The sequence below is a fragment of the Abrus precatorius genome, unplaced genomic scaffold (assembly GCF_003935025.1).
Source record: "Abrus precatorius isolate BTA unplaced genomic scaffold, Abrus_2018 Scaffold11, whole genome shotgun sequence".
Taxonomy (NCBI): domain Eukaryota; kingdom Viridiplantae; phylum Streptophyta; class Magnoliopsida; order Fabales; family Fabaceae; genus Abrus; species Abrus precatorius.
In genome coordinates, this window is record NW_020874303.1 from 24,135,355 (window position 1) to 24,161,026 (window position 25,672).

General features: G+C 25.5%; 1 protein-coding gene across 1 annotated transcript; it reads right to left on the reverse strand.

The window, feature by feature from the left end:
• Positions 1–9,938: 9,938 nt before the first annotated feature.
• On the reverse strand, positions 9,939–10,472 carry LOC113855880 (protein LIGHT-DEPENDENT SHORT HYPOCOTYLS 10-like). Its single transcript, XM_027487509.1, has one exon. It carries the CDS (start codon positions 10,470–10,472, stop codon positions 9,939–9,941), a length of 534 nt encoding a protein of 177 aa, XP_027343310.1.
• Positions 10,473–25,672: the final 15,200 nt, after the last annotated feature.

The following is a 25,672-nucleotide window of genomic DNA, read 5'->3' on the forward strand; positions in this document are numbered from 1 at the left end:
GAAAGTATTAAAAGAAAACCATCTCACCCGTACTTGGTTGTAAATCTAAGGGTTGTAGTATCATGGAGTTTCATTGGTCAATACTGTTGTTTATTCAACACTTTTTCATGCTTATTATGATGTAAAATGGGAAATTTTATTATAATTGTTGTTAAGAATGTGTATTATTAGTCTGCTGGTTTAGGTTTCACACTTAGTTATAATTATGATGTATAGCAGCCTTTAAAAACAAAGAAAAGGTTAAGTTTTTGTAACCATTGTTACCTAGTTTATGGCCTGCGCCTTAGTTTTTTATTTTTTATTTTTTTGTCTCTGCATATATCTTTGGTTTAATTTATTTTAAAGAAATAGTTTATTTTTTTAATTTGTAAGAAAATTTTGAAACATCATTTCTCAAAATTAAACGATTCTTAATCAAGCCCAAGTCCTTATATAGAAGAAATCTCGCTATCAAATAAAAAAAAAAGATTTATTTCTTCTAAGTAAATGTTAATCAACCCCTTTTAAGATAATTGTTAAGGATTTAAAAATAAAATATATCGAATAGGAAATAAAGATTTTTAAGTTTCTGATACATTAAATATACTTTATAATTTTTTAATTTCTAAACAAGTTACTTTATCACTCATCATCTAGAACCCTTTTTCTATTACATGGTTAATCCTTCTCTTTCTTTGTCTTAGCATAACTTCAGGTTTCACTGACATGGCTTTGTTTTATTGTGTATTATTGTTTCTGCCTTGTTCATGATAATCGAATCTCATGATTATATTTCTCTCTCCCCAAACAGATAGCTTCACATAGCAAGCGGAGATGGACACTTGAGAAGAATAGATAGATAGATTAAACCCTTGGACATGGGGGCATTTTTAGCCCTTCTTTTTTAATGAAAAAGGAATTTAGGAAATGTAATTTCAAAGGTTCAAAATTGATTGTGTTTAGAATTTTAATAGTGCAATACTTTCTTTATGTGAAGTAAATTTACTTTATGTCACCTTTGAGAAACACAAGAAAATGAGCAAAGCGATTTTGAATTCTCAAAACTTTTTCTGTTTGTGTGGGCTTTCCAAAAATTTCTTGTGTTAAATTCGAATTTTTTTTATGGTGATAGTTGTTTGTTGGCTTGGTTCAAGATCATGATAGTTGTTGGTTTTGCATATTATAGACATTTGTTTTTTGTCAGAACAAATTATAGGCATTTGGATCTTCTTCTTTTTTGTTCGGAAAAGATAAACAGAGCATGAAGCTCACAACTTCAACTAAACCATGAACAGATTGTCTAACCCGGTCCACTTTGCGATGATAATTCTGTAGATATGTATTTTTTGTACCATTTTTGCTATTTATACAACTTTTTTTATCACTTATAAAATTTAATTTTCAAAAGTATCTTCGATACATTTCAAAAGTTATATTCCTAATATATTTTCAGAATTTAATTTGTAGAACATATAAAAGCACTTTCAAAAATAAAATTTCAGAAGTGCTTTACCTTTTTTTTTGCAATTTAATTTTTGAAAAGGTAGGTATAAAATCACTTCAAAAAATTAAATTATAAAATTGATTTACAAATTATTTTTAAAATTTAATTTCTAAATTAGTAACACACTTTGAAAAATAAATTCTAAAAATATATAAAGAAGCGGTACGAATAGCAAAATGGAAATGCTCCTGATATACCCAATTGTTTTCAAACATTTGAGAAATTGAAATGCTCTTGATAAAAAAAAATTGACATGCTCGCTAATCAAATGCCTTGCGATTGGTATTATAGAAAGGCATATATTAATGCATTAATTGAGAAATTAAAAGTAATTTTGTTGTAAAAAATAATAAATATATCTTTTTTAATTTTTTAATGCAATTCAGCATAATTTTTGATAAAAAAAAAAACCCTAGCCATATGAAAAATTTATATGTGCAATGCTTTAAACGATTTTATTTTTAATTTTTTGGTTTGCGTTGCAATTGCAATAAAACAATTTCCACATCTGCTTTTAAAATATTTTCAATCTATCAACTTCAAACGTGATTCTCCCCCTCTTTTGGTCAGAGACATTACTCCCCTTCAACGCTACTTTTTGAGTTACATACTTTTTAGTAAATTATTTACACAAAATTTATTTTACACTCTTCTGCAACTATACAAGAGTGTATAAGCTCCGAATAATTTCAATGGATCAAGATATTTTGAGAAGTATTGAATTAGTTTATATTTAAAGTTTATTTTTAAGTTTAAATTTTCAAAATGCAAATTAATACTTTGGCCTTTTTGTTTGCAATAAAATAAAAAAATGAACATTATATATAATTAATCATTGGATTAAAAATTATTACCTAAAAATTAAAATATATTTTTTAAAACAAAAGAAATATATAAATATGATATTATGTTATACAAAACGTTATTGATGGATATTATTAATATATATATATAACTCTTAGCAAAATTATAGATTTAAAAGCCTAGGGTCAGGTTTAGAGAACTAAAGGGTGATCCAAACCCATCTTTGATCACCTCAAATCAAATTTTTGAAACTCAAATTCATCAAAATTAATTTCAGACTGGATTGAATCAGTGAAACAATAAAAGTTTGTCATTGACCTAACCTAATGTGAGATTGCATTTGGGAATTGTGTAAAAGAATTTGGTTAGTGAATTCATCCTAATCCTAATTATCTATAGTATAAGTGCAAAGTTTTCCCTCAAATTGAGTGGGAAGATTTTTGTTAATTGACTACAAATAAATTTTCAGATAAAATTGGATACATCTAACTCAAAGATATTAAATTATAAGTAATGTGGAGGGTAGGGATAACACATGCAGAAGACACTTCAGGATTCAAGTTGGGTTACTTATCTGAAGGGATTGAGCATGAGCTTATATAGAGTAAGGGTGCAAATGAGTGACGAATGCTTGATAAGAGAAATTTGTTGTTTCCTTGGTGGATTTCGCCTAAACCATATTTTTAGCCGCTAATAGCATTCAGCCATAAATTTTTAGAATACAATATGAAAGTTTAATCTTCTGAGAATTGTATTTTATTTGACCAATCTGGAACATGAAAAATGAAGACATTTATCCCACTTGATCATAGATTACTAAACTCGATCACAAAAGGTAGAATGGAAATTAGGATATATAGAGGATTTGTAGGAACTTAATTATATGTTGGCTATATAATCAGTTATTAATAATTTGTTTAAGTTTGGCATGTCATACATTTATTTTTTTCATTTTAAAAATTAAGATCTCTAAGGAGTTGTTTGAAAGGAGGTTTTTAGAAGAGATAGGAGGGGAGGACATATTTTTTAATTTTAAATTAAAAGAATTATATGTTATTTACCATGACAAATACATTATTAATATATTAAATATTTGTTAAGATATTAATTATATATTTTATTTTTAAAAAATATTAATTTTAAATATATTTATTTAAAATATAAATTTATGTCCTTCCCTCTTAAATTTCTCTTCCCAAAATAGAGATATAGTTCTGAGAATATTATCAAAAACAAATTATTTCAGCTATTACGTTTAAGAAAATGTTTTATGATCACTAAAAGTCTTAGGTAATTCATTTATATTTACAATGTATTTTTAGATTATGTATGTAAAAACAATAAAGATATTAATATACAATATCACATGAGATAGTTTTTTTGTTAGTTTAAATAATGACATTTATTACCTTTAATACCCCAATTTGTAGAGTATTATGATTTTCAGGACTCTACCACAGCAGCAGAGTCTAATTTATTACTTGTCTTCATGTTGAGCCGAACTATTACTGTCACAGTGTCACTGACCCTTTACACAATTGAATTAATTTTTCCGAATGAAAAGAAAATGACATTGTCATCACCTTTTTATACAATGGAAACAAAAAGAAGAAGAAAAACAATAACTAACAATGACCGTTTCATTATCCATAGTCTCAATTGCAATCGATTTTAACAATCATTTTTTTTAACGTGTATTCTAATATACATGTTAAAATAGTAAATTTTTATTAAAGATATAATATTTAATATTATTAATATATTAAATTTTATGATATTTTATTATTTATAACAAATATTTATTATATATTTAGTTTCTATTGTGTGTTCTTAAACCTAAGTTAGAAAATTTGTTTAATAAAATGGTAGGTAGTTTTAATTTCATAAACACAAAAGCTTAGACATGCTTAGTAATATTGAGAATTTTTTACTGCCATTCTAAGACATGAGACTAGACCCACTTGGAAAGAGGGCAACAGGGTAGAAGGTTCAACAATTAAAGGCTGCAGTGGTACGGGAGAATTCAACATGAAACGTTTGAATGTAAAGAAAGCTTGTGGTTGTGGAAAACACCCTATTGAAAAAAAGAACAAGAACATGCATAAAGCTTTGTAAAATATTACTAAAATAATAAGAAAGAAAATGTAAAAGAAACAGGGTGGGGGTAAGAAAATGTGAGGATGAGCAGAAGAATAAGGGAGAAAGTTTTACCATAATGAGTAGAAATCTGACGAATTGAAATTCAATACATTGATCATATCTATTACTGCTGTAGACAAACAGTTCAGGATCTTCTGCACCTGAAAAATATATAAGTACAGTAAAATGCACTTATCACCCAAAGTTTCAATGGGACAGATTTTTTATAATTGTTTAAAGTTTATTTAATAATAAATAAATACTTTTATTAAAAATTAAAATACATATTAAAAATATGATTAAATAAATCGCAAACGCAAAGTTTCAATAAGTAGGAAAGAAATAGTATTTAATTTCTAGAGACAAATTTCGACCCTTAAATACTGCTAAAAATTATAAAATACAAAATATTAAAATAACTTTTAGTAATACAATATTTATCTAATAGGAATTAAATTATAAATATAAATTTTAAAAATTATATTAATAGAGAATATCATACTAATATTTAATAAATTAATAATATGTTTTTATATTTTATATTCACAAAATTATTTATTAATACAATATATTATATTATATTATTAATATAAGCTCACAAAAACTATACCAATAACATAATTTTATTAGAAATAATTTATACTAATAAATACTAATTTAATATTAACTTATAAATAAATAATTTTTTTATAATATTCAAAATATATAATAATAAAACTACGTACAATAGATATATAGCTATATATATATAAGGTCTCAGGATATTGTTATTCTTATTCTTATAATATTCACTAGTATATTTTTGTGTGTATTGCATGTATAAATTTTTAAAATGTAATTGAAATTTTAAAATATATTAAATAAAATAAAAATAAGAGATAAAAGCGTTATTATTGTCAAACAACAACAATATAGATGACAAGAGATGTATTGATTATTATCAATAATGAGAATTTGATTTATATATAAAAATAAATTAAGAGTGTGTTTCATAAAATATTTAAGTTGGCTTGTAGATTATCTGACTAACTTATAAGCTATAAGCACATTTGATCAAAATAATGGTTTTTAGTAAGCCAGTTTATTTCATTATCTTCTAGCATTTTTCATATGTTACTTGAAATGGTATTTGATCTTATAGATTTTTTTTTTTTTTTCACTTTTGTTTTACTATTTAATACAATTTTCTTTTATCATAATAATATCATTGTAAAATATTAGATGATGGATTTATTTTATTTATTAATTTTAAATATTATAATAAAATGTAATTTAAACGATGTTGGATATGAAATTTTAATTATTGTATTTTTCTATTTTTTAGATTATTTTAAATATTACATCATTTAATTCAACAAATTATCTTACTAACTTTAAACTAAAAGGAAACTTTTAAATTTTCTTGTAATTTTTAAATTTCAGCTAGTTTATATATATATATATATATATATATATATATCAATTTAAAAATGCGCTTAAAAATACAAACAAAACTTAAAACTATCGCTTTCTAGTACTAAAAAATATTTTTCTTAGTTTTATCTAAAGAACAGATATAAGACGAATGAAATGATTTGTTTAGAAGTTAATAATTACGCTTAAAAGATTTCAAAACAAAAATGAGGCTTGTCGTGTTTCTCATGAATGATTGAAGCCTCCCACATTCAATTTGTTCAACCTTTTTTTAAGAAAAACTGTCCGAAGTCATTCAAAAAGTCAAATAATATACTTAGAAACATGAATTGCAATCATGAGTACAACTTGCAATGTCTACCCTTTTTGTTTTACAGAATTTGAAGGATTTTTTAAAAACAAAACTAGTGACTAATTTATAGAACTCGCCAGTTTTTATTTAATACACGTGAGAAATAAATTAAATGAAAATTTCTACAAAACATTAAACATAAGCATTAAGCAGTCACTTCAAGAGAGGGTTTTTATTTTTAAATTTAAAAATCTGAGTCGTCTAATATTAGAAAATCAACTTAATAATCAACATTGAATAACTATTTAGTATGTAATGCGTAATTTTTGAAAATATTTGAATTTTAACCCAATATGTAAAACCAAATGCATTTATGTACACGCAATTAATCACTGGAATTTAAGATCTCTGCCATATCCATTCACCGAAATCAGATTAGCGATTCGTGGAAATATTAGATATTCATATATACATAAACTTCAAGACCTTGATGTAATCCAATTGTACTATTAAAAGCAGATTGCTAGCTAGGCACAAAGATTCTCAGAATTATAAGTGTCTCCACTATAAATATTATATAATCAATCAAAGGACACACCCACACTGCTTTCTAACAAGAAAAAACGTTAATAATATATGCTTTAATGCACTGTTATGAATATGCTGCTTATTATTAGATAAATTTATATAAGTCTCATTAAATAGATTAAAATCATTTAATAGGACTTATATAAAATTCTACTTCATAATAAATACTAATACATTAAAAAAGTGAAAAGTTGTGTTGTTACTGTTCCTTTTTCTAAACTGATGAGAGAAGCAGCAAAAGATATATGCTAGCCCACCAATTTGGAAGAGTGTACGAACACGAATTTATTAATGAGTGACTGCTGAAGAGAACCAACTATATATGTATATATATAACTGCTGAAGTTTGAATGCAAGATAAAGCAAGGCATCACTGACCGTCATATAATTAATGAGTATTATATATGTTGTTTGGCTAAGAGCAGCTTACAAATTCCCGAGTAAACAAAATAGAAACTTTAAAAAGGTGCAACAAATTATCGATTGAAAATAGAAACCAAACCTCCAATACACTGAGCCTTGCAAAGAAGATAACTCCTCCATTTCGATTAATTTGATGCTACATTATTCTGCAAGCAGATACATTCATCGCTTAATAGACATGCATTGATTAGAATTATTTGTCCAAATCTCTTTCGCTCTGAATGACTTTGTGCTTACAATTCAAAAAGATAGAAGCACAAAAATAGTGAATCGGTTACCAAAAAAAGAGTGAAGTAATCGATCTGTAATCGATCAGCTCATATATCTCAAAAATTAATTCACATCTGTAATATATACCCTTTGAATTAGAACAATTAATCATGCTTCACGCATTGCGTTAGTAATTAACTAAAATATAATAAAAGAAGAAACAAAAGCAACTAAGTAGGATTTCTTCAAAAGCTGCAGTAGTTAGGATGTTTATGGGCCATAATAGATATTCCTTCTCTATCAGTAACCCGTAACTTCTTTTGTTTGTTTTGGTGCATATCGATTCTGTACTTAAAGATTTCAGCAAAGATATGCTTACCCTACATGGGCCAGTAATATGTAACCTAGTAATTCAAAGAATAATTCGAACATGATACATTACCAAACATCAATCTCTTTGATGAGCTTTATACATAAGCTGGTATATATCTCACATACTGCATCTATATAGAATTAAGCTTGATAAAGATATTATACTCTATATATAAATTTTATTCAATCTATAACTTGTGTAGATGGGGATAAAAATGAAAGTTCGAAAAGATATAGAGAGGGTGCATGCATGCACCTTAATTATCTTTGAACAAGGAAGCCCAAGTGAAAATCTGATTACTCGATTATCAAAAATCTCAGATTCCCAACACAAAAGCTGCCGACAAATAGTTTAGACATACTTTGATCATAATACATGCAAGAGAAAAACCCTAACTTGCCACCAGCATGCCACACTGACAGAGCCTGTGCAGACAAATAGCCGTACAAACTGAATATTCCCTTGATCTTTTCTATAAACTACACATGATTTCTGTATGAATGTTGTATTATAGGAAGCATTATATATGCTGAAGGAGCCCTCACCAAAGTTTTACGTAGCTCAATAATCTATATATATATATATATATATATATATATATATGCTTAAGGAATCATGTGTAGAATAAGTATTGACAAGTGTGTGAGTGGAATAATCGCTTCAAGCCAAGAGCTTGTCTTCAATGAGCTGTGTATTATCTATTTTAATGTAGAAAATAGGATAAGAAAGCTTCTCATTCAAATTGCTAATGAAGTTCCATTAAAATAAATAACCGACAAGAACATGTGAGGTGATGGGAGGAAACACAAAGCTCAAGCATTTGCCTAACTAGACAATAATAAACTTCTTAAAAGTATTGAGGAATATTATTATTTTTATAACTAAGAACAATATAGTTATAAGAATAGGAATATAAGTACTGTACCACCGAATGAAATGCTAGACAACATGATCTAAGCAAGGTATATGACCGATAAAAATCACATATCTACGTCTCCTGTCCTCATGCCTCTCTCTCCCAAGTAGAAAAACGACATTTGATTGGAAAAATAACATTTTTTCCACTTATTTATTAGTTTTCTTTTGTTAAGTTGTTATTTTTTCAATTAATTTGAATAGACAAGAAAAGGAACACACAAAGGGGACATATTTTGAATAACCGTACATGACGTGACAAACAAGGTGGAGAAAAAACCATGTATATATCCTTTGCATGGAAAGATCTTCTACATCAAAGATAGCAATAAGTGGGGTATATATGGAGGTGTGGATGGTGGCAAATGTTAAGGTTAAGAAGGTTAACATAACATTAAATATATAATTAGCTGCAGGTTTCTTCAACATTTACTCGAAAGAGATTCCATTCAATCATGACTTCGTTAGTATCAAATGCTTTCAATCATTTGTTTATTTGATGCTTAGAAACTTAATTAGACTATGTCATCTCACCTTGAACATTTATGGGACACAAAATCTGCAGAATCTTAAAAGAGCAAAATTTATGGAAAAGCTAGCATGCAAATAGCGAATATTTAATTAAAGTTATACAGAACAGTGTTTATTGTTATATAATTAGTTCCACGTCAGTGGGTATTAGCTAGAGCGTATGCGCGCAGAGTGAGTAACATGATATTTTCGAATTATATATATATATATATAAACAGTAACATAATCTTTCAAATCTTACTTAATTACTATTATCAGCTCACATTTTTACCACCTAAGGAGATTGTGAATTAATAGTGTGGGTTAAATAATAATATTTTCCAAATATGTGTTTCATAAGCTAATTGAACTCCATACAAGTATAATTCTTATTTTTATGTGGATAGGCTATCTGGTTCTTTATTTGTGTATAAGTATTAGTTTTTAACACTCTGCTGTCTTAGTTATCATTACGATTTTGTTGATCCATATTTATGAGTTATTTTAATATTTTATTTTGTCTAGAATCCATAAGTAGAGGCCCAGATAATATACACATGTTATTATAAACGAAATCACTTGGACTAAAATCCGTCAATGGTTTACTACATGTATAAACATAGTAGTAAGATTTAGGTTATGATATATATATATATGCAACACAAGTGGATCCAATAGCACCACATTGATAATAATCATCCTAGTAAGCACAGTCTATGATCAAGAGTGATGACAAGTGAGATTAATTGGTTAATTACCATGACTTGAAAGGTCCCAAAGGGACGAATTCAAGAGAAGTGCATGGTGGAGCTTGATTCATCATTTCCCTTGATTTGATTTGTGCCCTTCTTTTTCTTCTTGTAAGGGATACCTCTTGCCTTAGCTTGACACTCTCTAACCTCTTTGAGATACACACGAATGGAACCACTTGCAAAAGGATTAGTCTCTGGGGGCCCACCATTTTCCTCATAAGCAGCCCTGAGCCTCCCTATGAGAGCATCAAGGCTTCCCCAAGCTTGTCTAAGAGGGCATGTACATGGTGCTGGAGGTTCTGGTTGCCCATAGAACATGCACCCTTGAAGGTGAACCTTGGTCTTTCCAAACTGATCCAGATACCGAAGGAAATCCAATACGTGGTTGCAATTGCACTGAGAAAGTGGAACTGGGGGTCTCTGATTCTTCAAGTATTGCCCAAAAGTGTTCCAATCCCTTCTCTTTTGAGATTCATAGCGGCTAAGTGTCCCTTGATTTTGTTGTTGTTGATAATCTATTGGAGGGCTTGATCCTTCTCCAAAATCCTTCCCACTACCACTTGCAGACATTGTGGCGCTGAATGATGAAGATCGAGAGGTTAATTTGGCTTTTGTAAATCAAAGGGAGAAAAAAAGAAGAGAGGTGAAAGGTGAAATGAACAGGGAGTGGAAGATGGAGATCACGTCATTGGGCTAATGAGTAGACATTTTATGGGCCATATTAGTTGCTTTCTGTTTTCATCTTTTTCTTCCCTCTTTCATATTTATACTCTTTTTTTCCTGTAATGAGTCTAATGACATTAGCATCTAACTATACGTCTCTCCTATAATCATACAATTATTGTTCGCCATTTGTCAACATAGATGAACCTTATCGCCTTATTATGAAATCTATTTACCATTATTGCCCTAACTATATCAATCCAATAGCAGCCAGCTTCTAACAACTAATCTTTTTGAATGTTGTGCATCTGCACAGCAGGGGCGGTATATAATTGAACAAATTAATAAATAAAGGGTTTTTTTTAAGTGTTTTATATTACAATACATTTTCATAATAATCTTTTATTTATCTTAGAAACATGACTTATATATCCTATTTATTTTTTCTTTCTTTTTTTCTCTTTCTTATAAAAATGTTAATTTCAATTTCTTTAGGATTGAATTTAAATATTTAATAATAGTAATTTTTATTATATTTTTATTTCTAATATAATAAATATTTTTAATAAAATTTTACTATTTTTAAATGCTTACCTTCATTTTTCAGGTTTGAAGTAAACAAAATTGATTAAAAAATACATGAATAAAACTTAGAAGGGTGTTAAAAATTAAGTTTATGGTCTTTGATTATTTAAAAAGATGGAATTTATGATTAAAAATTATCATTTTATTTTATATTCAAGTTTTATTCTTATTTTTTTGTCTTTAATAATTAATTATTTTAAATAAAAAATAATTGTTGCACATAACTTTATATTATTTTTTTATAATTTTATTCTATAAAAAAGTGGTAACTATTTACCATCTAAATAAAATAAATTATATAAAAAAATTATCTATCATATTTAAACATAAAATTCATTTTATATAACCAATTATCACAATAATCAGTTATAAATATAATATATTATTAAAATAATTCAGTTTTTATATAATCTAAACATGGGCTTTTTTAAATATAAAAAACATCAAAATAAATTTTATTCCTTTTAGCAAGTTTTTTACATACATAATTATAAATTGAATATTAATAGTATTTTTAAGGTATATAATAACAAATTACCTATAATAAAAAAATCAAATTATAATATATATATATATATATATTGTTATTTAATCGTAATGTAAATATTTTAGAAGTATAATTATTTATTTATTGTATTATTTTTAATCACTAGATTTCTTTAGTGCAAGACAAGTATAACTTTCACTAAATATAATTACTAGCAACTTAAAGGCATAATGATTCTTGCATATATACAATAGCCTATGCCAAACACGAATCATTTCATAATAGTTTATCTAAGTTATTTTACAGATAAATAAATGTATATTTTATAAGATGAATAATTTTATTTCTGAAAGATTAATAATATTTTTTATATAAAAAAATAAGTAAAATTTTTATATAAATTTTAATATATAATGTTTGAATTCTATTATTAGTTAGTTTAAAATCTCGTGATCCAACAAAATAAAAGGGTTGAAAGGCTGGTTAAAAATATAAATAAATCGTGGTTTAACTTATGTAAAAGAGATATGTTATGTTGACGTTTGAGGTCACTGATATGATTGTCATTGTCAAAATGAGTGGGGGAATGTACATAGAAACCCTAGAGTACACACATTATTGGGTGTAAGAGAAATTATATGAGAATTGTTACGTACACAGACAAAACAAACACAGCAATGACAGATGTGCTTACAAGTTACAGTCATGAGAGATGGAAAGGACCAAGGCAGAGAAATAAAGTAAATACAACTGTATATATTATTAAATTTTATGAATTTAAATGTTAAATAGTATAATGTTAATATATTAATTATATATGTTAAATTTTAAATCAATTAAATGGTTATAAATATATAAATTCATAATTAATATTTATTTATATTAAAAATATATTATATGGTAAATAAAATTATTTATAAAGCATTAATCATTTTTTATTTATATAAATTTGATTCATTTTATAGAAAATTCAATTCAATAATTAAATAATAAAATTTAATGTTTTAAAAAATTTATTAAATAAATTAATTTTAATAAGAATTATTTTTAAATAATTTATTTTTTATGCATATATATATATTTATTTTAAAATTAATTTTGATAAAAAATTTGCATAATAATTTTTTATAAATATTAAATTTTGGGGAAATAACCTTTTGAGGGCCGTACTTCTTTTAGGCTTTTAGCATGCAAGACCTTTTCTACAATCACCAGAACCCTCTTTTTTTCAAAAAAAAAAAAATTGAATCAGTTTGTTTTAATGTCTTCTACAAGTAAAAAAAAAGTTCATGAAACTTTTTTTAAATTCATTTTAATTAATTAATTTTTAAAAATTATAATAATTTTAAAAGGATAATTAATTTATAAAACACATATTTTAATTTTGAAAACTAATTAATTACAAAACATGTGTTAAACAATATATTCAAAACAATATATTTCTGACATGTAAAAATGGCTTCATACAATTAGCTTCCAGATGCATAAATTTTTATTTTTTTAACTAATATATTTAGACAATTTTAACATTCTCCTGTATAAATATATAAAATATCTCACCACGTATCAACTTTTAGATGCACTATTCTCTTTGACTTATATTATACATTATATTATTTTCAGTATTTAGATTTAATTCAAATTATGAATCATTTTAAATATATTAGTAATATATTATAATTTTTAATTATATATTTATTTATTGATATTTTACTTAAATAGATTCCTAATTATATGTTAAAAATTCAATAAGAATCTTTTTATTAAAAAAATCATGTTATCATAATAATTTATTTGATAAATAATTTTTTAAAGAAGTGTATAATACATTAAAAGAAAAGTGGGATATCTTTTATGAAAGGTTTCAACATCATTAAGATTTGACGTGAGAAATCTAAGTTATTGTATCAACAAAAACTGTTATGTATTATAGAAATAGAAAAAAAAAAGTGTCATTTTTGTGATACAAGAACTAAAAAAAAATTAAATTTAAATAAAGATGTAATATCAAAGATAATAATAATTTTTTCCAAGTTCATGTTAATTTTTTTATATACATATTTTAAACTCTTGTGATTTCAAGTAAGGATTTATATTAAATAACTTAAAGTGAAAGATTCACATTAAAGATTAAAGTAAAATTATTATCTGAAAAAAAAGATTATTACATTTTAAATAATTATACAGGTGCATTTATTTATTAATTAAAAAAGCAAAAATTTTACTTTAAATAAACTAAATCTACTAATAAATAGTTATGAGTGTGAGCCTTTTAAATTCCCAAATTATTGTAACTTATTTCCATTTTCTGGAAATTAAACAAAGAAGAGACGATTAGGTGAGGCATGTGATGCAATTTTGGAACTAATATCCTAGTGTCACATTTTTTAACATAAACAAATCAACATTTAATTCTCTCTTGCCATGATTTAGGAGAGAAGGAAGCTAAGTACAGTCAATTTGAGGGAGATGACAAACCGAGCAATCTTGTGAAATGGGGGACCCATGCAGCTGCCCTTAACCAGCAAGTCTACTATACTAATATAATAATTAATTTTGATATTAGATATTATCAACGAGTGCTATTAAAAAATTAATTTTGATACATGGTAATGTAAAAAAATTATTTTTAATTAATTATTTATTATAAATAATAATAATTTTTAACAATATATTAATTAATAATAAGATAACAACATAAGATAATTCTACTGTTCAGCACAAATTGCAATGGAAATACTTGTAGGCTACAACAAACTATTCTTATAACTAAGAAGTTAAATTACTCTATAAACAATTTTCAAATAAATGCTTATTATTTAAAATTAATTTTTCATAAATTTTTAATTATTTACACGAGGTTGTTATATAAGTTCATACCCTTTAACATTCACTAATATTTAATAAATTATGCAAACCTATTTAAAAACTCAAACTATAAAATGTCTTTAATGATAATGTGTCCAATAAATTTCTATAATTTATCATTTTTAAGAAAAAAATATAACTTAGTAAAAAATAACAGTATCAAAACATTTGTTAAGGAAATAAAGATTTACTCAAAAATTTAAAAATATATAAGAATCCTCCCATATATTTAAAAAAAAAAAACAGAAAAATATGGCATACATAACAAGTACTGTTTATAAGTTACATTAGGGTTTGAGAGATTAATTGATCAGTTCATCTGTTTAGTCACTGTTCTATATTGGGGGGGGTTAAAAATATCTAAGGGGTATCAACATAGACAAAATAGCTAGCTGCTGTCAATAGGTTTTCTTGGTGAGAAAATAATGAATATCGTTCCTGAAAGTAGGGCTTAAACTTTTCTTCTTCTTTTTTTTTTTTTACATTTTTCCCCTTAATTATACATAGAAGGAAAATCTGAAGCATAATTAAATTTAAAAAACTCGTAAAAATAAAGTAAAGCTTTTACAAGTGCTACGAATTAGAAGAATAAGTCTCTAATTTTCAAAAGGAAAAATTAAACTAAAAATCAAATCAAATCACACATTTAAGTTGAGGGTGACAGGCTAATTATAAATTATAACAGTAATTAATAACCTTCTTGATACAGGGTGTATGTGACAAGCGAGTCGTCTTTCAAGGAGATAGCAAAGGATCCAGTTTTAGAGATATCGTTTGTGTGCATGACTTTAGTTTATTTTAAAGATTTTTTTTTTCAATTAGCTATAAAAAAACATTTTCTGATAAAAAAATTTGTTAAGAACTTTTGAAAAAAAAAAAAAGTTATTCCATCAAGAAGAAGAAAATTAAAGAATCTTCGGAATATGTCCAAGCAAGGACATGAGATACCATGAAAACACAATTTTTTTTTATAATAATATATAACTATATCTTTATATCCCACCTGCAACTGCAATCTATAAAGCTTACGAAATATCTAATGAGATTTTTCTATACCCGTTGATCAGTATTCACTTCAAGTAAAAGCTATCTGCTAATTCACAAACTTCAAATATAGCATATTTTGAAATTATTTATTTTCAGTTACATCTCTCCTAAATACTTGCAAAAGGTTTAAAACATTATATAAAATATTTATTTATTGTTGCGTAGTAGGAAGATAGTATTCACAACAGTGAATTTTATTTTATTTTTCTAAGAAAAGTAGCATCTGGTAGGTATGAATATATTTTAAGTCTTTGCGCAAAGAAAATATACCTAAAACTTAAATGTGTGATAAAAATGTAAATTAATTAGATATTGATTAATTCTACCAGAAAGAAATTGATAATGGAAAAAAATTCAAAATTTTCAGTTATCTGAATATGTTTAGGTATGGAATGTCAGACATTTGGTAATTGTGAGGACAAGAGATGTTAATTAGGTGCGAAATATAAACCGAAATTCAAAATCTTCATGTTAATAATAAAACGTAAATGTAAGGAATTTTCTTCTCTCACCAAACGCATTAGTCACCATTGATGGAGAAGAACAAACTTTTTCAGACCAATGCAAATTGAATCACACAATAAGTCATTATAATGCTTTTATGGTAGGAGTTTGCTTTTCTTCTATGTATGTGTAGAAAGTTTGGGCTAACTGATGCTGAAATTCAATTGACTTCTCTTTTTCTTTCCTTTTGCTAATCATTCATTCTGTTTTAGATGCATGCACTTACCACTCGTGCTATTCTTGAACTTTGCTTACAATAATGGCTAGCTCAAATATATATATGACACTGAACGTGCACCTTGTCGGTCTACATTTTAACCAAAATATCGTGCCTTCAAATTATTGTCCCCTACCTCCCTTTTCCGGTAAAGCTTCACAGCATGCACTCATCAGGTGAACAATGTCACATCTAAGTCACTAGTGACAACTCCAAGAAAGAACCTATAATAATAGACTTATTATTATTATTATTATTATTTGATCTTCCAACATTTTCATATTCTGGTTCGGGGAATAATGCTGCAACGGAGTTGTTTGTCTCTTAAGACAAAAATAAAATAACTTCATTAATGTTGGATATTTATTTCAAGATATGTTGTCGTTGGTAAGAAGGATGGTTTTAAAATGTTTGTATTCATCCGTACTTTGACATTGGAGTTCAAACTTAATTAAATTTTTTTTGGTAGTGTCATCTTACCTGCCTATCTTCACTGTTCTAATAAGTTCCTATAGCAGCTATGCATTTACCCAGTAGGAAAAGTATATCTTGAAATTCCTTTCGATGATGTAGAATGAATAAAAAAAGATTGTTAATATGTTTTAGGTTAATTAATAATAGAGTTATTAATATTTTTTATAAAGTTTAAACAATTTTTTAATAAGTTAACTTTTAAGAGTAATTTAAGCTTATTTTTTTTAATATAGTATCAAAATTTATTCAGCTTAAATGTTGGATCATCTCATAAGATTTGAACAATTCTTTGAGTTTTGTAATAAAAGTAAAAAGAAAAGAGAAAGAGAGAGAGAAATTAAAATATAAAAAATGGGTATTAATGAATGTCGCATTTTTATGAGCAAAGCACAAGATGAGCCTTGCAATCTGTATTTTAAACTGCAATTATAATCACGATTATAGTTATGTCACAAATTTTTTATATCATAAAAAACCAAACACAGATAATATAGATATAATTACGATTGCATACCAAAATTTAAATCAATGTTTTCAATAGTGATAGTAAGATACAAGGCAACACAAAGAAATGAACACTTACTAGAGACAAACAAAGCTACATTTCAAGTAAATGTATCTTCTGTTGATTCATCTGTTTGATTTAAACTTGTTAGGTATAGATGTGTTTAAACATGCAGTACTTCTTTTGCTGTATGCTTCACGACACGGTAGAACCAAAGCCTGAAAACAGGGAAACATGTTTGTATGTGTGTAGAGAAAAATCCGTTTGGATTTAATTTGACATCGAATTTCCCAGCAACCAGAATGAAACAGAGCTTTGGAGCCAATTCCCAAATCAAAATTGAATCAAACCATGCATTCATATACCATACTATGTTTCCCTCTTTGTTTCTCGGATAAAGTGTGGTCATTTCTGATTTTCTTCTTGTAAAGATTGCAGAGTTATATGCATTACCAAATTAGGCAATAAACAAATAGTTTTAATATGGTTTTAATGGCTGAAAATATGTTTTCTAGTTTTAGATTGAGTTTAAAATTTTATTTTTTTTAAAAAATTATAAAAAATGGTATTTGCTCTTTGACGAGAGACTAAAAATATATCATTTTAGTTAAATATAATAATTAAAAATAGACAAAATTTAAATGCAGTAAAAGTTATATATATTTAAGTCTAAATTAATCATACTGAACAAAAGTTATGTCATACGGCAATAAGTACGAATGTTGAATATACTATGATATAGCATGTTAATATGATAATTTTTAAAAAATATTATATAAATACGACAATATATATTCAGAAAAATATATTTATAAATTATTCATTTTTTATTAATATAACTAATATTTATATTAATTTATCATATTTATTGTTCTTAATAATCATCCAGTTCGTCATAATAAAATTCCATATTCAAAATATAATAATTAAATTTAAACAGAGTATCATATTCAAATTATAACAATAGCATTTCATTATTAAAATTGTATATTAAAAGGTTTAAAGATAAAATTAGTGAAATTTTAATAAAAAGATAGCCATATAATGCGAATGTCAATATTTTGAAGTTCTATTCTTCATAAAACAAAAGGATTAAAGTAGAATAACTATTATAAAAACTAATCGTCGGGGTTCTTATAGTAACATAATTTCATTGCATTTATTCTGATGAGTGTCTTCAGCTACTAGTGCAGTTGATAGTATGATAAAAGGTGTTACCATAAGAAACACTTTAAAATTCAAATTGGTAAAACATTTGACAAGATTTTAATAAATCTTCCTTTACGTAGATGTGAACTTATCTACATTTTAGAGTTATAGCATTATCCTGACGTTAGATTATTAACTCACATCATTTGAAAAAGGTTATCAGTTGAACTCTTGCTTTTATCAATTTTGATCACAAATTTAACTTGTGGAATACAATCCCCAAATAACATTAATTTCATATGCTTGCTAACAAATGTTCCTTTTTAGTTTTCTGAAAATTTCTAGCATATAAGTTCTAGTCTCGTTAATTTTAAATTTAATTTAACTGCATAAAATTCTAGCGTATACCTTTTAAAAATTAGTATATTTTATTATTAATCAATTAATTAATAAAATGACATACTATAATAAATTTTAAATATTATAATATTTATATTTTAATTTTTAATAAATTTAGTAGATTAAGAATATTAAAATATTAAACATTTAAAACAAAATTTTTAAAATATTTTTTTAAAAGAAATATATTTTACAAACATAGTTATAAAAAGTTTAAAAGCTAATCAACTATTTTCTCTCAAACTCACTTTTTTTGGTATTTGTTTCTTAAACTAGTAGAAAAATTTATTTTCTATTCTCAATAGCTAATTCGATATTGAAATTTAAGATAAAAATTTTTTAAGTAATATCTAAAGTAAGAAATTTGATGGAATTATATAACGATGTGCATGGAAAGTATAAATAAGATTTAATATAACATTAAACTTTTTATGATGAATTAAAATTTTAAGAGTAGACGTGAAAGTTGTAATTTTAAAAATCATGAATGATATATATAAAATTTATAAAGAACTCTGAAAATTTAAAATAACAATTAACATTCTATTAATTTAAAAAAATTATTATAAATTAAAATTATATTAATATATGTGAAAGTTTTAATTCTTAAAATTACTATCTAAATACAATATCATACCATGTTTACGTGAAAAAATAAAAAATACTATCACTACAATTTTATAAAAATCTAAAATAACAATTTTTAAAAGTTCATTTAACAATTTTACAAATTTTTAAAAAATTAAATTATAAATATATAATTATAAAACTTTAAAAAATTGTACAAGGTTATTAAAAAAAACTTATCAAAATAATAAATTATATTTATAAGATTCACCAATACTATTCCAAACACTTTGATAGCTTGAAGCCAAGCGTGTGACTTGGAGACTGTATGGGTCCTCATTTGTGGCAGCATATGGTTGTTCTTCAGCTTGCCTTCATAATGAACAACAGAGAACAACTAGCAGACAGCATATAACAAAGTCAGAAGATAAACTCAGAGTTCCCTCTGCAACTCAACTTTTTCTTAAATTGTTATATAAACCTAGCTCATATTTCTGAATGAGAGAATCTTACTGAAAGTCTCATGCATCATCTGTTTTTATCATGAATCATATAGGAATGGGATATAGGAGTGAGTGCACAAAATGATTAATTGTTGAATGTTTTTCAAGGTTAGGGGTAATATATCTTTCAGATGTAGCTCTTTGCCATCACCGTTGACTGCTTCATCTAACACTTTTTTTTTATTTAATTATTGAAGGGTGCCATTCTTGATGGTAAGATGCAGCTGTTGTACTGTTAGTCCTACAATTCTCTAATTGCTCATTCTCCTTTCAAATCAACGTCAAGTCCACAATTTTTTCTTCAATTCGATCTTTTCCTTCTTTTTCTCTATAATCTTTGGGGATAGGTATATAATAAGGCAAAACCTGACTTATAGGCATGTAATTTGTGTCAACTTATCAAATCAAATAAGGATATTAACTATTGAATTGTGTAGACACACAAATATCTAACTTTCATTAAAAAGAAAAATAATGTAAGTCATGCATATTAATTAAAGACAATCAATTAATTAATAAGCTTGACATAATTAATAGATAGTACATTAAAAATAAAGTATTTTTTATGCTCACAAAAAAATGATAAACTACTTATTTTATTAAAAAATGAATCTTTATAAATCATATTGAATATATGACTTATTTTAATTTGATAATTTTTTAAAATATCTTGATACTGCTTTTGTAGTAAGTATGGAATGTCTCTTTTATTTTTTACCCTTTTCTCTGCTTCTTTTGAATGGAGAGTAGAATAAAAAGGAAGGAAAATATATATATAAAAAAAACATTAACTTTATTTAAATGAATGAAAAAGAAAATAAATATAAATAATATATTTTTTCTATAATAACTAATGAATAAATGTAACTTAAAACTAAAATTATGAATTTTTATATTTTTATTATTATTTAATTTTCTTGTTACAAATTCTTAATTGTAAAACAGTTTTATGTTCTCATCCCGAATTGATTTGTTTTCTCACTTTATCTTGTTTCTTTTTTTAACAATAACTGGTATAGTGTAGATGGGAGTAGTGTATGTGTGTTTGGTTCTAAGGTTTGTTCTGTCTTCAATCTTCTAGCCACCGACTCATGCACAAACAAAACTTGTTGTCGTTTTCAAATTTGTTCATTGCGTTCTTGTGTTTGCACTAGAACAGGTTCGGCAGTTTGTCCTTTGAGAATATTATGCATTGGGTCTTTGCTCGATCATAAGCTAGTCTAAGATACTCAACCCCACAAATCCTTTTGCCCTTTTTATTGATGGAGAAGGCAGCAATAGTATTCCCCACCTTCCATATAGAGACATACACCCTTTTGATATTTTATGTACATAATTGCACCATTTTTTTTATATTTTATGTACATAATTGCACCAATATTTGGGCTTGAGATGCCTGTCACTGTTTATCTCTCTGATACGTAATGAAGATGATGAGAACATATAGTGTTTCTGCATGGCCCTCCCTCTCCTTTTTATTCCTTGCTCGCCACATTTCTTTCTTTACTTTTAACTTTTGCACTAAGGACAACTCAAATTGTGTATCAGTATGTTATTCTGAAAAAATAAATTACGATAAGATTTTTTTTGTCTCTGAAATTAAATAGTGTTAGGGTCCCAACTATGAAGTCCAATTATTGAATGGATTGATAAGTAATCATCCAGTGGCATGCCACAGCCCAAAAGCAGTAGTGGTCGTCCTAATAGAGGCTACTCTTCACTTCACTTCACTTATACACAACCAGGTAGTGTAGTTCTATTGGAATTAGATATTAAATTTATACATTTATATTATTTAATAATATTTTATGAAATATATTATGTATTAAGACAAAATAATATTAATAATTTATTTCTTAAATAAAATTTTTAAATTAATAATTGTATTAATTAATCTCACATTTTATGAAAATTTATTAAATAATATAAATATATAAATTTTACTTTTAATGATAACTCATATATATAATTTGTGTGTGTAATTAAAATTTTGTCAATAAAAAAGCTTTATTTGTACTTTGTGTTGAAGAAAAATGTGCGCTTTATTTATATTTTAAAATAACTCATTTATTAATAATTTAATACTATATTACTAATTTTTTAACAAAAATAAAATTAATTATTAATATAAATATTATGTGTTTATATTTAATATAATATATTATACTAATAAATATTTGTATTAATATATATTATAAAGACATCAACAGTGTTATTAATTTATTAGTATAAATATTTAAAATACATACTAATAATTTAATTTTATTAAATAAAAACTATAGTAATAAGAGTTATTATAATATATGATATTTTTGTGTGTTATACTAAATGACAAGTTTTATTTTTGTGCTAAACAAAGATTGTTATAAACTTCTATTTTATTAAATATTGTATAAGTGAATAATTACTTAATCTTATCCTAACCGGAAAATAAGCAACTATATGCCTCGTGACAAATTGGTGGATGGTGGTAGTGTCTATAATAAAAATATATTTCAGTAACACTATATAATTATATAGAATAATGAAGTGGAATAAAAGCAGACAACGATGAAAAACTTCAGTACAGAATTTTGTCATATACATGCATAAAATCCCAGTATTTACTGCTGCATTTTGTCTCGATGTCAAGATCTCTTTCTTTTTTCTTTCGTCTTCATTGTGATTTTGATGTGTCTTGACCATCGAAATTGATAGAAGATAAAACCCAAATTTATTATATTTTAAATTAATAGTAAATTTAATTTTAAATACTAAAGCAACCATGATCCTTCTATTATTAGTCTATAGCTACTAAGCTATATATCCACCCTTATATAATTATATAAATGAGTATCTGTTTTTTTATTAAGAATATTTTCGCCATATTTTTATAAGTTATGTAACTTTTCCTCCCAACTGGATAGACGAGGCAAAACTTTCTTTATTTTAAGTATTTAACATTTTAAATATTATATGTTTACTTTTATTTCAAATCTTTGTATATTATATAAAATTAAAATATTTTTTTAGATAAATTGAATTTTAAAATTATTATAATTATAATTTATTTTAATTTAATTTTTTATTTTCAAATTTTAATATACCTCCATATAAAAAATAATAATACTATGTCTTAAAACTTGACTTCATAGTACTTAGCTTGATATTTTATTCACGGTTGTTTAAGTTAATTATCAATTTTATATTTTTATTATATTTTTAATATATATAAGTAAAAATAAAAATAATTGTATTTTATATCAACTTTTAATAATTAAAATAATGAAACTGTAGATTTGACCAAAAGTATCATGATTAGGGCGGAAGGGAAATTTGATAAAGGCAATGGCATTCAAACAGAGAGCAACCTACAAAGTACAACACAATGTTAAACCAAAGAGATTTCAGTTTATTTTAAAGTCACACTTGACAGATAAATACGATAAGCATTTTCAGACTTATTATATCTTATTAATTAAATAAACACTGAAAATAAGATAAGATTAAAAAAATTCCTATCCTGTTAATTAAACAAGCTCAATTGGTGATTTTTTTTAAAGAGGTTGGGCCTACATTTGATTCTGGTCTATGCAAATTGGGTTGGGCCTATTGCAGAGGTTCCTAAATTACAAATTGGGTTCTGCATCATCGATGTAGCTATTGCCCACAAAGCAGCGTCGTGCTTGTTTGTATACACATTTCTATGGAACATAACACTGTTTTTAAAATCATGAAAAATATACATAACTAACTCTTATAAAATTTAATTAATAAATTTTAAAAAATTAATTTAATATTAATTTATTATATAAACACAAGATTTTAAAACAATTGATATATAATATAAATAGCAGATATTTAGAGAGAATAAACTTTTTAATACAAAAGGGAAAAAAATTTAATTTAATTTGAGAATATAAATAATAAAAAATACGAGAGAAAAATTTAAACAAGAAACATATAATAAAAAATTATCCCACTTTAAATATTATATTTTATATTGGAATATCTCCATAAAGAAGATGCCATGAATATTACTTCAAGGTCAAATCCCGTATAGTCGTATCATAACTTTTCAAAGCCGAACTCGCGTTAGATAGAAGCCAATTCCTCTTTGCTTTTGTTCTAACTCTCTTCATCTGTTTTTCGGATAATAATTTTTATATAACATTTATGCATCATGTCACTAATTGTTACTTATATTTAACATATAATTTTGAGTTTCAAATTCATTTTGATTTGACTGTGAAAACCCCATTGAAATATTGCAATCTCATCGATAGAGAATTCCTTGTTGGCACCGTAAATAGATTTGATTCTGATACTGAAAATAGTGGTAATATGAGTCACATTGGCATATCCGAGGGTATTTTCTAGCTCCATTTTGTAAAAGCATTTAAAACTTTATATACATAAAAATGCGTATCATATAAGTTAGTGGACACAACTTATAAGAACTGTCCTTTTACATCCTCTCTTATACGGCAAAGCCATAATTAGACGGATCTGTGGTTTACATTTGTTCAACGTACCCATAAAATTCTTTTCAACATATTTGAAGAATTAGAAATTAGAGTGCATGAGTAAGTAACATTATTCAGGGCTTCAAGCATTGCATATGGAGTTAAATTACAAAGTTGAATGTCCTTTGATTTGTTTTTATTCACTTGTCAGCAGACAACACCAAATGCAAGAACTTGTTCATCTAATTTGCCTCTTCGAAAATTTAAAAGTTAATACATCCAATAAAAGGGAACAAACTTGTCAACAAAACTTGACCCTTGAACTGTTGTAAGGGCACTAACTCAGTGACACATCTTTTTGGTCCCGGGAAATTTTTCATTTTATTTCACTGGAAAATAAAGAACACGTAATTTATCTCTATACTTTCTAAGTTTTTTTTCTTCCCCTTTAGATATTTTAGAACATTAGAACACGTATTTTAAATTATCTACTCATTATATTTTGAAGTTAATTTAAATATAATGAGACTTTCAAGTGTTTTTACTATTATATCAACACAAATTCTTAATTTTTATAATAATTAATATAAAATTTATATCCATAATATATTTGAATTAATTGACAATATAAAAATATTTATGCACAAAAAATAAAACACTGTATTTATCTCTTAATCAATTATTTTCACCAACATTGGATTGATGAAACTCTCATACTCCTACCTATTAACAGTCATCCCAAATTTAATTTGGGTGCATAATTTTTTCAATGATGAATTTTACATGAAAATTTGATAAATATAATATTAATTTATCTGTATATATAGTACGTCTACATTTAACATTATTGGTGTTTAACTTGTTCTAGACAAAACATCTTAATTTGAATTGTTTTTGAACTAAAGTAGCATTGATGGCAGTTTTGGCTTGAAGATTACACAAAAGAAATAGGAGCAATAAGTATGAATACCTTCTCCGTTTCAAAACAAAGTTAAAGTATCTACTTTTATCTTAATCATCATTTCTTTTCTTTTATTTTCGTGGAAAAACTATGTTTTAGAGCTATAATATAATAGCCATAGTAAAAAGTAAATGTTGAATAAATACGCATATCTTGAGACAAACTAAGCGAAAATATGTATCTACCTTCTCCTACATACATTTTATTATTATGTTGCTTTGGAAAAAATAATTATAAAAATAACCTAAGTTGCTTTGTGCTATAAAAGTGTACAGTGTATCAAAATCAAATTGAAATATATAAATCAGCCTAAATTTTAACTTCAATTTCCTTTGCAAGCCACAAAAAGCATGAGGTAAAGACAATTCGTATCTTATAAGGATAAACTCGATTCAC